Source organism: Fringilla coelebs (genome assembly GCF_963513975.1).
Source record: "Fringilla coelebs genome assembly, chromosome: 1".
Taxonomy (NCBI): Eukaryota; Metazoa; Chordata; class Aves; order Passeriformes; family Fringillidae; genus Fringilla; species Fringilla coelebs.
In genome coordinates this window covers 8,682,623-8,697,043 of record NC_140028.1, presented here as the reverse complement: position 1 = coordinate 8,697,043, position 14,421 = coordinate 8,682,623, and the positions used below count along the sequence as shown (strand labels likewise).

The window sequence follows — 14,421 nt, the reverse complement described above, 5'->3', positions numbered from 1 at the left end:
AGGTGAGAGCCAGGGCTCTGCCCAGGGTCACTCCAGTATCCCCAATTTACTTGCTGGAATAACTGAGCCCCCTGCCCCCTGCTGTGCCTGCTGCCCCTTGGCTCAGCTGTGCTCCCTGGAGCAGGGATGAGAGCTGCCTGAGGGCAGCCAGGAGGGCAGTTCCAGCTGAAGGAAACTCTTGAGTTCGCTCAGAAGCCTCGTGTGCGTCACTCCCCCAATTGTGTGCCCAGCCAGCAGCACTGAAGTGAACCCATCCCCACGCTGGGCGCTATAAAAGGGCAGCAAAGGCTCTGTGGGGTGAACAGAGCTGCCTCAGGACAGAAGGGGATGGGGCTCCCCCACTGCAAGATGGGCTCCATCCCATTTTGCACCCTCTGTTGCTTTATTAGCATAGCAACAGCCAATATATTTGGTAAGTACACTTGTCTTTTTCCTCTGCCTGTGTCCAAGGGTGACTGATCTTTGTGCTGCTCTGTGTGTTGTCCTGATGAAGTATATAATGGTCTTGAATCTTGCACTCTGAAAATTTAGCAGTTTATTGTGTGCTGTGCAAACTAAGGCTGGGCTCCTGGTTGAATACTAAACTATCAGGATCTTTAAGTGGTCAGGCTTACCTGAGTTTGTACACCTAAATTTTAGGTGCAAAAAACCGGTTTTCTCAAGGGCTAGAGAAGGAACACAGGTAAGAAAAGGTGCTGCTGGAGGGTTGTGAAGTTCCTCAATCACATCTACTTGTAGGTGCCATCATCTGATTTAGGCTTGAAGCTAAAGATACTGGATAGTCTGAGTGCTGCCCCCAGTTTTTTGGCCTGAGTTTGATAGCCCTGCACGCCCAGTGATTTGAATCACTGAATTCATTAATCATTTAACTCAGATGTCTTGGTAGGCCCTCTCTAGCACTGTACAAAGGGATCTCCACACATCCCAGAGCAAGTGATGCTTGAGGTGAAAAGGGGGAGCTTTGCCTATGTGACATTGTCTATAGATGAGATCACCTGAAATTTTGCAATCTCATGAAAATTTTCACATGGTTTTAAGGGGACACAGTAAAAACTCAAGAAACAGATGTGATTGAGAAGCATTAGAAGTACAGGAATGGTCTGCAGCTGTAGAAGCTCCATGAGTTGCAAATTATTTCAGGCTGAAAAGCATTCAGGATGCTTATGATGTCTTTGCACTACAGTGTATGATCATGATCAGACCAAATACTGGCTTAAGCAAACATTTGGACTAAATTGCTGTGGGTTTGTTTGCTGAATTTTTATAAACTAATCCGTGGTATTAAGAGCGTGACATTCATCAGATTTTAAAGGATGAGCAAAGTGTCAGATCAACTAATCTGCTCTGTAAAAGAGAACTTTTGATTTCATCATTCTACATTCTACATCTAAAACAAGTAACTAGTGCAGCTTTGAATGCATTAAAATTTTGCTAGGTGGCTTCAGTAGTTGATCATTTGCCCCATTGAAAACTGAGAGTGCTCCTAATATGAATTAGGCTGATGCTACTGCTTGAAATTGATTATTTAGTATCTTTTATGAGATTAAGAAGAAATACCTCTCCTTTTGGTGAAATAGTGAGTGACTTAGCTTCAGTAAAGAATAATTACTCAGAAAATTTGATAGTGGTGTGTGTGGTTATGCAAAGGGCTCTTTTGTGGTGATAGGCACAAGTAAGTAAAGAACCCTAGTCAGGCCAGGACAGAACAGAGCTGAGACTAACTAAACACAAGCCTGGCAAAGGGTTTCATGATCATCTCCACCATGTGCTCATCCTGCAGCTGGCGGAGCAGCGGGTTTGTTCAGTACCTCTCTGTGCATGGAAATGCACACAGGGAGCAATGGGAAAACAGCCAGAGAGGACCCCCAAACCTGTTCCCCTGCAGCACTGGCACTAACAGGGTTTTGATAAGAATGGGTTTGTGGTGAGACCACCCTTAGGTGTTTATCTCCTTGCTGTTTTCAGAGTATCAGACCGACTCCCAGCCGTTGCGTCCGTGTGAGCTTCAGAGGGAAAAGGCTTTTTCAGCAGGAGAAGCCTACGTTCCTCAGTGCTCAGAGGATGGCCAGTTCAGGTAATTAATCCCTGCCATTAATGTGCCACCACATGATGTGACCTTTCATTGCTAATGAGAGTTTAACCTGTCCTGAAGAGCCACTGCATCAGTGGACTGGAGGATGAGGGGTGCAGGAGACTTGAAGGGACTTCACTGAGCCATGTTGCAGATTCAGCCTCTCCCAAATGAATTCCTTGTTATGGGAAGTAATCTCTGAGTTAAGATGTCTATCTAAGATTAACAGGCCAATCTTGGCAGCATTATTTGCATGTCAAATAGCTGGTGCAGTTTGCAATGTGGTGCAGTTTGCTGTCTTCCTACAGGTGCTCACGGGTGAATGTGTGTGCCAGCAGGCACAGCTCAGCCAAGTGACTGAGAACTTATCCACCCTGGTCAATGGCACAGTCAGGTTTCCTTCTAAAGGCAGTGAAGGAACTAAAAAGCACACAGAGAACAGTGATTTAGAGGGTAGCATGTTGCTTGAAGGTGCAAGAAGCTAACAAGTTAAAGCTGAGGCTGAGTACAGATTCTAATTTCTCTGTTATCTTTTTTTTTTGCCAGTGGTTGCAGCTCTGACCATTCTAGATTTTACTTTGAAACTGTCTCAAAATGTTTGGTGAATTTCAGATAATGAGAATTAGGGTTCTGTCCAACCTGCTTGCTTCCTCAATGACTTCAATTCACATGTCTGCAATTCCTGAAGAGTTCAGAAAATTACTGTAATTAAGAGTTTCCACTGATCAGAGTCACCAGAAATGAAGCTCTTGCCAGTTCCATTATTTGTGATTTTGATGTATTTGATGTGGTTTGTTTCGCTCTATGTTTTTTTTTTATGTCTGACTGAGAACTCTACCCACACAAAATAAAATGTTACTTGTGATCTTCTTCAGGACAGTCCAGTGCAGTAGGAATGGCCTTTCCTGTTGGTGTGTAGATGAGAATGGTGTTGAGGTTCCTGGCAGCAAACAGAATGGATATCCCATATCTTGTAAGTAAAGAGTTTCTATCTTTGCTCAGATTGAGTAAAGAACCATTTAAATCTGCATTTGAGCTGCTAATCAAGAAACAACTGAAATCAAGAAAAGGCTAGCCCCAGACTTCAATGGACTCTAGTTTGTGATAATTTGCTAGGTCTTCTATTGAAAGTTCTGGAGTTTCTTCAAGACTTATCATGGAAACCTGATACACCTGGATGTCTGTATTTATGAAGGTCCCAGTAAGACAAATTGTGAATGAAAGATTGATTTAGTGTAATGGCTGTTGAGTTGGAGAGCTTCAACTCCATCTGTGGTGGGCTTCTCTATACCCATTTTCATAACCTCAAGTCCAGCAATGCCCTCATGCCACCTGGGTGGCAGACTTAGAAACATGTAATTCTGAGAAGACTCAGATGTTGCCTCAATTAAGGCCTCAGTCCCCAACAAGAACCTCCCTCTAACAGTGCCCCTCTCTGGTACCACAGGCTTGTCCTTTTGCCAGCTGCAAAAGCAGAGGATCTTGGTGAGCCGATACATCAATGGCAGCAGCATCTCCTACATCCCTCAGTGCCTGGATTCAGGGGCTTTCGACCAGGTGCAGTGTGACACAGAGCTGGGGCAGTGCTGGTGTGTAGATCCAGAGGGAATGGAGATTTATGGCACCAGACAAAGAGGAAAGCCAGCACGGTGTAAGTGATATTCAACAAAATGATGGGGTTTGTGGGTTTGAAAGGCTTGGTGTGAATAGGGATTGATAAGATTATTGAGTCCAACTCCCTGCTCTTCATAAAAAGAAGATGATGTACCTCAGTGTCCCTGCTCAATGTAACCCCCTTTTAAACAACAGGGTGGCCATTCAGCTATTTGGGGAAAGTTAATACACAAATAAAAACATTATCTCTTTTCTCGTTAGGTCCAGGGAACTGTGAGATCCGAGACCGTCGCATCCTGCACGGGTTTGGGGAGAAGAGCCCACCACAGTGCTCAGCAGATGGAGAGTTTCTGCCTGTCCAGTGCAAGTTTGTCAACACAACAGACATGAGTGTTTTTGATCTTGTTCACAGTTACAACAGGTAAGAGCTTAGGCTTCTGAATCAAGAATGTGATCCTGCATACCCCTTCAAGGCACCATCTGACTGCTTTTTTTGTGATTTTTGCTGCATGCAGCCCTTATCTGTAATTGCACATTATGATATTTTCTATTAAAGAATGGACCAAGTGAAAAATTCTTCTTCTGAATCAAATCTGCTGATTAAAAAAAAAAAAAATTATATTCCATCCCTGCAGTCTAATTGGTGTGTCCTCACGCACATTGTGATCTGTAGTTAGAAAGGTAGCCAGGGTTCCTTTTGAGACAGACAACAGCAAGTGAGATAAATGCAGAAGGAACTGAGGAATTTGGATGTATATATGAGGTAGGAAAGACAATTCCATATGAGAGACAAGAATAGATGAACAAGTGATAACATGCAAAGATGAAGTTCCATCTGATGATGAGAACCTCTTACCTACCTATATATTAGGCAGTGCCAGGGCTGCTCACATGGGAGAACGAGCAAATGATGAACAGCTGTGCTGGTGCATAGCTGGCTTCAAGTGGTTGCAGAGGGCTGGGGAATCCAGGACACTGGATCAAATCCTTGTCTGTGGGGGCAGGAAGCAGTTCCCCTGTGGAGGAGCTGGGAATTAACACTGTGGTGGAGTCACAGGGATGGGCAAGGGGAGCTGACAGGAGAGGAGTCTGTTTTGGTGCAGATGCTCAGACTCTCCAGAGGAACCTTTCAGTGTCTCATGAAGTGCCACTGACTTGGCTCCTCAGTCAGCATCAGTTTCCCTGGTGGAGGGCAGAGCACTAAACATAACATCTCATTGTGACCTGGCTCCGTAGCAGTAAAGATGTTCTAGTGTAAATGTCAGTTTTGCTGTGTGGAGGGGTTTCTTTTTTTTTAATTTAAGTAAAACTGAAAGACAGGTCTGAATGCACAGTGCAAATTTGTCAGAGCTTCAAGAGAGGTTATTTTGGTGAGAGCAAAATAATCTGGCTCTTTTTTTTGTTGGTGTTGAAATGCTAAAAAGCAACCTACAGTGGAGAAATCAATGCTTTAAATTGACATTTTTTTCCTCCCACTGGGAGATTTGCTTGCAAAGACCTGTGAGATTGGATTTATTTTCTGTCCGTGTAATGTAATTAATCACAGCAGGATCATTTCAGTCCCAGCTGTCTACCTTCTAATTATGGCATTGGCTTAACCTATTGCCATCATATCTGGGTATTTCAGGTTAGTAATATATTTATTTTCACACTACTCCTGTCTGAAATGTCATTATTCCTTCCCCAAACCAGGGCAGAATGTGGAGTTGAAGGGATGAGTTACACAGCAAAGGGCTGTAGCTCAACAGGGATTTTAACCCATATTTTATGTTTATATGGAACCAGTGGAGAAACTTTCTTTGGTTCCATAGAATGATTTTTAAAATGTAGGCATATCATCCTACCTCTCTTTCCAAACAGTTTCCCTAGACCTTTATAAATATTCCAGAAAAAGCCAGTATGTTAAACCACCTCTCCCAAATTAAAAAATGGGGAAACTCAGAAGTTTAGAGCTGAGACTTTTCCCAAACAAAAGACTTCCAAAAAGAAAGGTGAACCTAAATTTCCTGCCTCACCTGCAGGGCTTGGCTGCTGTTTCTTTTTCTGCATGAATTTGTCCATGTCCTGCCTGGATAGGCAGCCATATAGAACACCCTGTAGCAGATTGATGGGAATTATCAAAAAGTCAAAAGCCAAGGAAGATTTTTTTTTACTTTCTTGCTATAATCAATAATGAGTTGTCTTAGCTGGAAGCCAAGAACAGAGACTCATATTTTGAAGGCCAACAACTTCACATTTATTTATTTCCCTGTATTTTTTGAGTGTGAGCATTATTGTTGAAATACATAGAAACTAGAAATTTATCCATAACTTAAATGTAGTCACAGTTGGTTTGAACTGGCTCTGAAAAATGAGGAATTCTGTGTTAATGCTACTCATCTCGATGGCTGTGGTTAAAGAGTCTGAGAAAATAAAAAATGTGGTAAGAATTGTGTTTTCCACATAAGGTGAGAAGAGTTCTGCCCTCTTGTTTGTGTGGGCCTAATTTATATCTGTTTGTAATTTATTTAGCTTTACTTGGAACAAAAATAACCAGAATGACAAGATGTAACTGCACATCTGCCCCATATAAAGTAGTGTGTGTGACTTTTTAATGTTGAAAATGAAAGAAAGCAGGATGCAAATTTTGCCATTGAATCCTGTGTCACTCAGAGGTTGAGATACTGAGGTGATGAGCTCCAAGAACATGAGCAGTGCAGAAAAAAGATCATATTCCTGACTGGGCAGGGGACACTGCATGATAATCCAGGGCAGCTGAAAGGTCTTAAAATACTCCAAGCTGTTTATGCCTGTGTGCACATTGAACACTATAGAAATATGCTATTTATATGTTTATACCTTAAATTGTATTGTTTTCATGCTGCCAGAAGTCCCTCTGTGCTCTGAAATGACATTTTGATCTCTCTCAGCATGCCAGTGTCAGCAGTGCAGCAGGATTTGACAATCCAAAGTGGAGGGGGTCAGTGGACTTTGAATTTGTAGATGTAGAAGGGCGCCAGAGCAAAGCAGCACTACACAAGGATGTACAAATTCTGAGACAGGAGCCCTGCTGGGTAACCCTGGGACAACAGTGAGGTTACAGCCCCTTCCTCTGACAGAGCTGCTCTTGCTTTGGGCATTCCCAAGGCTGTGCTTTGATGTCCTGTGGAAGCAGAAACATCTCCAGCTCTCCTGACAGGAGGTGGTGGAGCTCCCAGGAGTCACCTCTCCTGTGAAGACAGGCTGAGGGAGTCCACCCTGGAGAAGAGAAGGCTCTTGAGAGACTTTATAGCACCTTTCAATATCTAAAGGGGGCTACAAGAGAGGTGGAGAAGGACTTTTAACAAATGCAGTAGTGTTAGAACAAAGAGGCATGGCTTTGGACTGAAAGAGGGTGGGTTTAGATTTAGATATTAGAAAGAAATTCTTTCCTGTGAGAGTGCTGAAGCACTGGCACAGGTTACCTACAGAAAATGTGGATGCCTCATCATTAGAAGTGTTGGAGGCCAAGGCTGGATGGGACCCTGAACAACTTGGTCTAGTGGAAGCAGCCCCTGCCCATGGCAGGGGGGTTGGAACTAGATAGTCTCCAAGGTTCCTTCCAACCCAGAATATTCTATGATTCAGGCAAAGTCTTGGAGGTGGCAAAGACCCCTTGCTCTGCTCAGCTGAGCACCAGCTCTGAGCCAGACAAGCATTTCACTGCTGTTCTCAGGCTACACGTTCTAGAGCATTCCTGAGGTTGCTGGAGGGTGGCACTGAATTGAGCCTGGTCACAGTTTCACAGGGAGGCTGTGAACTGCTTTTCCCCAGTTAATCAGTGCCTAATCCACCAATATTCTTATTGCTGAGTGTCCATCCTTGGTAAAAACCTAATTTGTGTGACTCTCTGGAGGTGTTGAGCAGAAAATCCCACTTCCTTGTGGCTAGGTTTTTCCAAATAAGCCCCACACCTTTATAGTATTTCAGAGAAAAGGGATGTGTCCATAAAATAATATGATTGTTTTAGAACTTGGCACTTTGAAACTAGAACGTGAAACTTATCTTTTGCTTGGAGAAACCCTAGGATGACTGTCAGTTAAGACCACATTTATTATGGTTTTTCTAACTTGGACCCTATTAAGTTTCTTTCTTAAATAATTGCTTTGCTGGAAGCTGGCTGTTGTCACTCCTAGAATATTACACTAGGAATCATCTCTTTGATCTCCAGAAGCCAAAGTCAGTCTTGTTTCATATTAAAATCCCTTTCTCCTTAATCTGTTGAGCCATGCCTTGAAAATCAAAGATATTAACGAGGTTTCTATCTGCTTTTGTACTTAATTCAGTGCAGAAATTGTATGTGGCATGTAAGGAAGGGGAAGCAACCTGTTTTTTTGGGCATTCTGCCATCTCATGCAGATTTGTGGAAGGAGCTAATGAATGGGTGTTGTAGTAACATTGAGACAACGCCCGTCCATTTTACACTCTTTGACAGGCTTCTGAAGATGAGAATAAAATTGAAAGTGAGTTAGATGCTGGGTAAATGCTTAGGAGGACTCAGAGACATGTTTGAAGGGAGATTATCCACTGTTTGTTTAGAAAAATGGCATTTAGCAGAGTTGTTATCCTGCTGAAACAGCACTCTGGATCATGTCAGAGCCTGGTTGCCAAAAGAAGACCAAAGCCTTTTGTAATGGTCTTGTGCTCTGCAGGCATCCTTCTCCTATGAAATCAGGAAGGAAACAGCTGATTCTTTGTTGTGGTTGATGGGCCTCCCTGGGCTCTTCACAGCAAATTACTTTTTATTCCAGGCTTCCAAGGGCTTTCCAAAAATTCAGCTCGGTGAGGGAAGCGTTCCCGGAGATCTCTGGGTACTGTTACTGCGTGGACAGCCTGGGGAGGGAGTTAGCAGACACAGGTGAGTGCCTTCCAGCATCTCATCCTCTGATCTGGGGGGTGTTGAATTCCCAAGGGAAAGGACAAATAACAACTACCAGTCTTCAGATTCATTTGGAAGTTCAATTTCACTCTTACAAGGGGTAAGACCAATGTGACCAATGTAACGCCCATGGGAAGGGCTGGAGCTCACTAATGGAATCCCACCCTTTTGAGCAGAGCTTCAGTCAGCAATGAGTGGAGTTGGTGCCTGGGAGCTGATTCTGTCCTCTTTGGGATGTGGAATGGGATTTCTGAATGTCCACTTTCTGCCCACACTAGGAAGCTGTGTCATATTTGATATGTCTTATTAGCAAATCCAGGGGAATATAAAGGGCCTGAAGAGTGAACTTGTTTCTTCTTGCTTAGGTAGAATCTAGAATTGTTTGGGTTGGAAAAGACCTTTAAAGAACATCTAGTCCAACCTGTCTACAATGGGTAGGGACATCCTCTTCTCTCATAACCTCAGGATTTAGGCATGTTAATAGTTGATGGGATGCTTTAGAAGAAAGAATGTTCTTTTTTCAGCAGGAGGAATGAGGAGGTTGAGAACTTCCAGACCTTCGTTACATACTGTGGTTTTAATTTTCAATTTTTTTTTAAGGTGAAAAATACAAAGCACAATAGCTTGAAATTTAGATGATAGACAAAAACTTCAACATTTAATTCCCAGAGAAGAACAAGTTCTCAAAAAATCTGTGCACTCAGAGAAACTACTAAATGTCTTGGTTTTTAGTATGCAACCAAAATGACTTGTAGTTGGTTTTGGTAGCATCTGTTTCCAAAATTCCATCAATTTCTGTACTGCAGGCTGAACCTAACAAAACTACAGCCTATAGCCAGGTATGGGATGTTTCTCCTGCTTGTTTTGGTAGAGGTCAAAGCATAAAGGTGGGCACCCAGCCCTGGGTGCAGGGTGTGGTGCATTAGGGTTATGCAGTATAACTTCATATTTGACTTGTTTAGAGAACTGGATTTATTTTTCCTGAGAATCTCCCAGCTTTGTTCTTCTGAGGTAAGGGTGACTTCTGTCTTAAAAGCAGACCCTGTGCTAAAAGTCTGTCTTTCTCAGGCCTGGAGCTGCTGCTGGATGAAGTTTACGACACAATTTTCTCAGGGCCGGAGCCTGCCCGCACGTTCACGGAGAGCAGCATCCATCGGATCCTGCAGAGGCGATTCCTGGCGGTCCAGCTGGCCACCTCTGGCAAGTTCAGGTGTAAGTAGCACCCAGGAGATGCCCTGTAAATCAGGTGGCAGTTCTGGAGCTTTTATGTGACAGCTGCTGTTTGGGAGAGTTGTTCTAGGAGTTTTTTCCTCTAAAAACATTTAATATCACAGTTCCAATGCAAGAATCAAGGTCCCTGAATTGCAGATGGCTTTTATCCTCTGCACTGTACATTCTTTACCAGCAGATTGTCCCTTTCCTCTGATCAGTGCTTTCCCAGATGCCTGCAGATCACATTGTTTGAAATCCCATGAACTCTCGTATCTCTTGCCCTGAGATTATAGAGATGGATTTGTTGATTTATTAAATTAAAAGCCCGAGAAAATAGTCCCTAATTTATGTTGGTAAACTCAGAAACAGGAAGGACTTTACACTGACCACAACACACTCCATTCCCAAGAGGCCACACAAAAGTTTGTAGAGCCTTGGCCAGCAAGGCTGAACTTTTGGATCTGCCCTTGGGCCCATTCCTTCCCTGGTCAGGGCAGGCATGTGGTGGGGGGAGAGAGTTTCTCCACCTGCAGTCAATGAACTCTGCAGGACAGGAGGTCAGGTACCTCCTCCCTCCTAGACCAGAGCCCAAAGCAAACTGCCTTGGCTGGGGAGAGTTTGAATCTTCTGTGTGATACTTCATCCTCCCATCCACAGACCCAAACTCCTCCGACATTGCTTTCTGACCCTTGCTAGGGAGTTGCATCACCAGAAATATGAAGCAGATACTGATGTCAGTCTTTTGGCCATAGAGTCACACAGTTTTCCTGGCTTTAGGACAAGCTGATCTTTCTGGGGAATCTTGAAGACTTCTTCCCTCTGCACTGCACAGTGGTTCTGGCTTAGCTCTGGCTGGGGCTGCAGCAGCTGTCAGCGCAGATGAAGCTGTACCAGCCACAAGATGGAGATGTGACCTTGTTCATCAGCCACTGAGGGGGATGCTCTGGTGACTTAGTGACTCTCTCACTGTCACCTGAATCCACTCAAGCTGGGGAAGTTGTCAGAGTTCCCTGGATGAACAGGTTGCTCTGACATGGTGCTCTCACTGCCTCAGAGAGGTAGCTGGGTGTAGCTGGAAACTTCTTGAAGGTGAAAAGTGTTTAGGCTGTAGGATTGCAGGTTAATATAAACAAGAAAAATTTCTGTTCAGAGAGTGGAGTCTTGTATTGGAGAGACCATATCCCAGAAAAATTACTTGCTGAATTTTTGCCCTCTCTGTCTTTAAGGCCAGTTTGACAGGAATAGGATCTTCAGATCGTTGCAGAGGGAAATGGAAAAATGGGGAGAAATGGAGAAATTCTCAGCCCAAATTTCCACAGTCAGGTGCAGATCTGTTTGCAGGAGCAATGCCTCATTCTCTTCAGAAACATTGATGTTTGCCTTCAAATCAGTCCCCCAGGCTGTACATCTGTCTCTGTTGAACAACTTTGCTTTTGCACTAAGGTCTAGAGCTCCCCCAGCCTCCAGCATGGTTCCCTGGGAGAAATGTGTACTACGGGTACATTATTTACCATAACTTCCCAATACCTATCATCTATGTTAGACAGTGAGTTTCTACTCTAAACCAATCTAAAAACGCCAACATCACCCAGAAGATGGAGGAAGAAGAAGGAAAAAGGACAAGGCACGCCCAAATTCCTCCATCTTGGGACCCTGAGCCCTCATTCTAAAAAACACAGAAATCTATTTTTCACCCCATGATAAACTAACTATTATTCTACTTAAACTTTCTTGACTTGTAATTCTTCATATAGAGGTTGGAAATTGTTTTTCCATGGGACAAGATCAAAGGCACAGGGGTCTTGAGCTCTGTGCCAAGGTCTCCGAGCCCCCTGTTGGCGTCTCGAGTCCTCCAGGGCAGCCAGAGAGGAATTCCCTGGGTTCCAACCCCCAAACAGGCAAACAAGGGGATCAAACAGAGGTGGCTCTGAAGCTTTGAGCTTTCCGTGCCTAACGCTGGCTGTTTTCCCTCAGGCCCGTCGCGCTGCGAGGCGGAGCGCTCGGCCGCGCTGCGTTTCCAGGAGCCGCTGGTGCCGTCCTGCGTGGCCGGCGGGGCCTACGCGGCCCGGCAGTGCCCGCGGCAGGGCCCGTGCTGGTGCGCCGACGGCCGCGGCCGGGAACTGCCGGGCACACGGCGGCGAGGCCAGCCCCCGGCCTGTGGTACGTATGAGACTGGCCCAGGGAAAACCCCTCAGTGTCTTCAGATGGGAACTGAGCAGAGCAGCTCCTGTCTCGGCTCTGACGTACTCTGGTGGTCAAAGGTCCTGAAACCTCCCCCGGGTTAGGGGTCACATTCTAAGGAATTATTGTTATAAATGATCAAATCTGCAGCCAAATTATAAAAAAAATTAACAAAGATTTATTAGATCAATGACAAAATGTAATTTTGAAAAACCCAAGGCAGCGTCAATTCTGGAATTTGGCGCTGGGTGAACCTGGATCCGACTGTCAGAGTGCCAGCGTCTCCCCGGTGGTTCACCCTGACTGTCTCATACAGACAGCTTATATCCCGTGTGTTCTGCCTGGGCCAGAAATGACAGAATGTCCTTTTGTGTCCCTTCACATGGAGAACTGGGGCCATATAGATACAAAGCCAGTCCAGGTGTCCCAATGGCTGTCTGAGTTTCTCCAGAATAGCCTTCTTTCACATGTACAACTGGGACCATACGGATACAAAAGCCAGTCCAGGTGTCCGGATGGCTGTCTGAATTTCCTCTGAATTTCCTTCTTTCACATGTAACTGAGTGGTGCCAGTATTCGAGATGGTAGATGCAATCTGCTCCAGGTGCAGGTCCTCGTGAAAGGCTCAGGCATTCCTGGGAAGCTCATGGTCGGGGAAGCCTTCATTCTGAAGCTAAAGGACTTGATATTATCTTTAACATTGTCTGGGAACTAATTGAATAGAAATAGGCCTCTGCTCCCAGCCAGGGTGGTTAAAGACATGAATTGGATTTTTACAATATTTTATATACATGTATATATATAAATAGCATGAATTAACTCTCTCTATATAACATTATTAAATTTCATACTGTTTTTATCTTCTGTTGTGATCTTTTAGTTTTGCATGCAACAAGGCTTTTCTTTGCAGCTCTGATATCTGGATATCATCTCCACTTGCACAAAGCCCCTTTGCCAGCCAGACTCCTGATCTAGAAACCACCCTTAGTGAAGCCATCCCAGGGATGTTCCCGTCCAGGGAACTGGCTCGAGTGGCACTGCAATTTACTGCTAATCCAAAGCATTTCCAAGAAAACCTCTTTGGAGGAAGGTTCTTGAAGAACTTGATCCAGTTTAACTTCACAGGGATCCTTGGCACTAATGGGAAGTACAGCATTGGCCAGTTTTTCCTGCAGGAGGATCTGTTTGAGATAGATAATGGCCAAGGCCCTCTGGAGTCAGCTGAGGCATTTTCACTGGACTCCAGGAACTGAGGTGTTAAGTGAGAATAACTAGGGTAATATAAGGAAGCAAGTGATGATGACTTTGTGTTTTACCTCCTTCCTTTGCTGAAATGCTGTGGAATTTCATCTCCCATTCTGACTGTTTTTTTTTTCCAACTCTGTCACTGAATGTTTTGCCATGAAAACTGCCAAGTCCTGTAAAAAACCACCCAACAAACAATTCAGAAAAGGTGTATGGGTTAGGGCTTTGAGAGATTCCACAGAGAATACACCATCAAATCAGTGCTCCAAATGGAAATGACAGCAAAAATGTCCAGGGGCTGGAGGGGAGGAGGCAAGTTTAAAAACCTTTGCTCTGAAATGCATTACCTAACTATTCAGGATTGTGCTGGAGGGCTGGGGTACAGGGTCTTAATGCGGGGGCTGCCTTGGGGGAAGGCAGTTGCTGTGTCTGTGAGACACACACAGCTTCCCATGCAGCTGAAAAAGGAGGAATCTGCCCTAGGTGTCACAGCTCCAAGTGCTCAGAGCTCTCTGGGCACACACAGGCTTGCTGTGAAATGAAAACTTCAGCATGCCTTCAAGGCTGATCACCAAGGATATTACAAGGGAACCTCTGAGAGGCCTTGCCATATGTTGGAGCTGGTTGTTTTCTCTTTGAGCATGCTTTGTTGAGCCCTCCTGATAATTTTTTTTTTGGGGTGGGGTGAAGAAAGGGGGGCAATGACTTCAGGCTGCTTGCGGCTTTTTTTGGCAGACTCAGGAAATTTAAGCAGAGAAAAATTTCTGCAGAGGTTTCACAGATTAACTCCTGAGAAGGTATTTCATGAAGTTATGGCTGAAGTCTTCAGACAGCTACATGCCATGTGTGTGTCTCCAGTTCTCCTCTGTTTTATTTAGTGTTCAAAACCCATGTAGATGTGGTACTTAGGGACACAGTTTAGTGGCGGGCCTGGCAGTGCTGGATTAGTGATTGGACTCAATAACCTTACAGGTCTCTTCAAACTTAATGATTCTGTGATTGTTTAATGTCTTTGGCTCTCACACTCAGCAGTGTTAACACTGGAGGAGTCAGAGAACCAGGCAGTCCTGATGGGGACGTGCTTCTTTTCAGACCTTCTGCAGTAGATTCAATCCAGCAGTGCCTTTGGTGTTTATTCTTTCTTCCTCTGTTTTGATTTGATTCAACAGTGGGTAGGAGGGGAGAGTGTTTATGACCCGTG

The 14,421-nt window shown here is 44.5% G+C and overlaps 1 protein-coding gene across 1 annotated transcript in view; it reads left to right on the top strand.

Annotated features, from left to right (window-relative positions):
* Positions 1-348: 348 nt before the first annotated feature.
* Positions 349-14,421, top strand: part of TG (thyroglobulin) — a gene marked incomplete at both ends in the record, with an annotated part of 146,768 nt that continues 132,695 nt past the window's right edge. Inside the window, 8 exons of the mRNA XM_084219567.1 lie at positions 349-412; positions 1,966-2,074; positions 2,947-3,044; positions 3,519-3,722; positions 3,947-4,106; positions 8,455-8,561; positions 9,651-9,794; positions 11,769-11,954. Of these exons, the coding sequence (XP_084075693.1) occupies positions 349-412; positions 1,966-2,074; positions 2,947-3,044; positions 3,519-3,722; positions 3,947-4,106; positions 8,455-8,561; positions 9,651-9,794; positions 11,769-11,954 (1,072 nt within the window). The remainder of the gene's footprint in view (positions 413-1,965; positions 2,075-2,946; positions 3,045-3,518; positions 3,723-3,946; positions 4,107-8,454; positions 8,562-9,650; positions 9,795-11,768; positions 11,955-14,421) is intronic.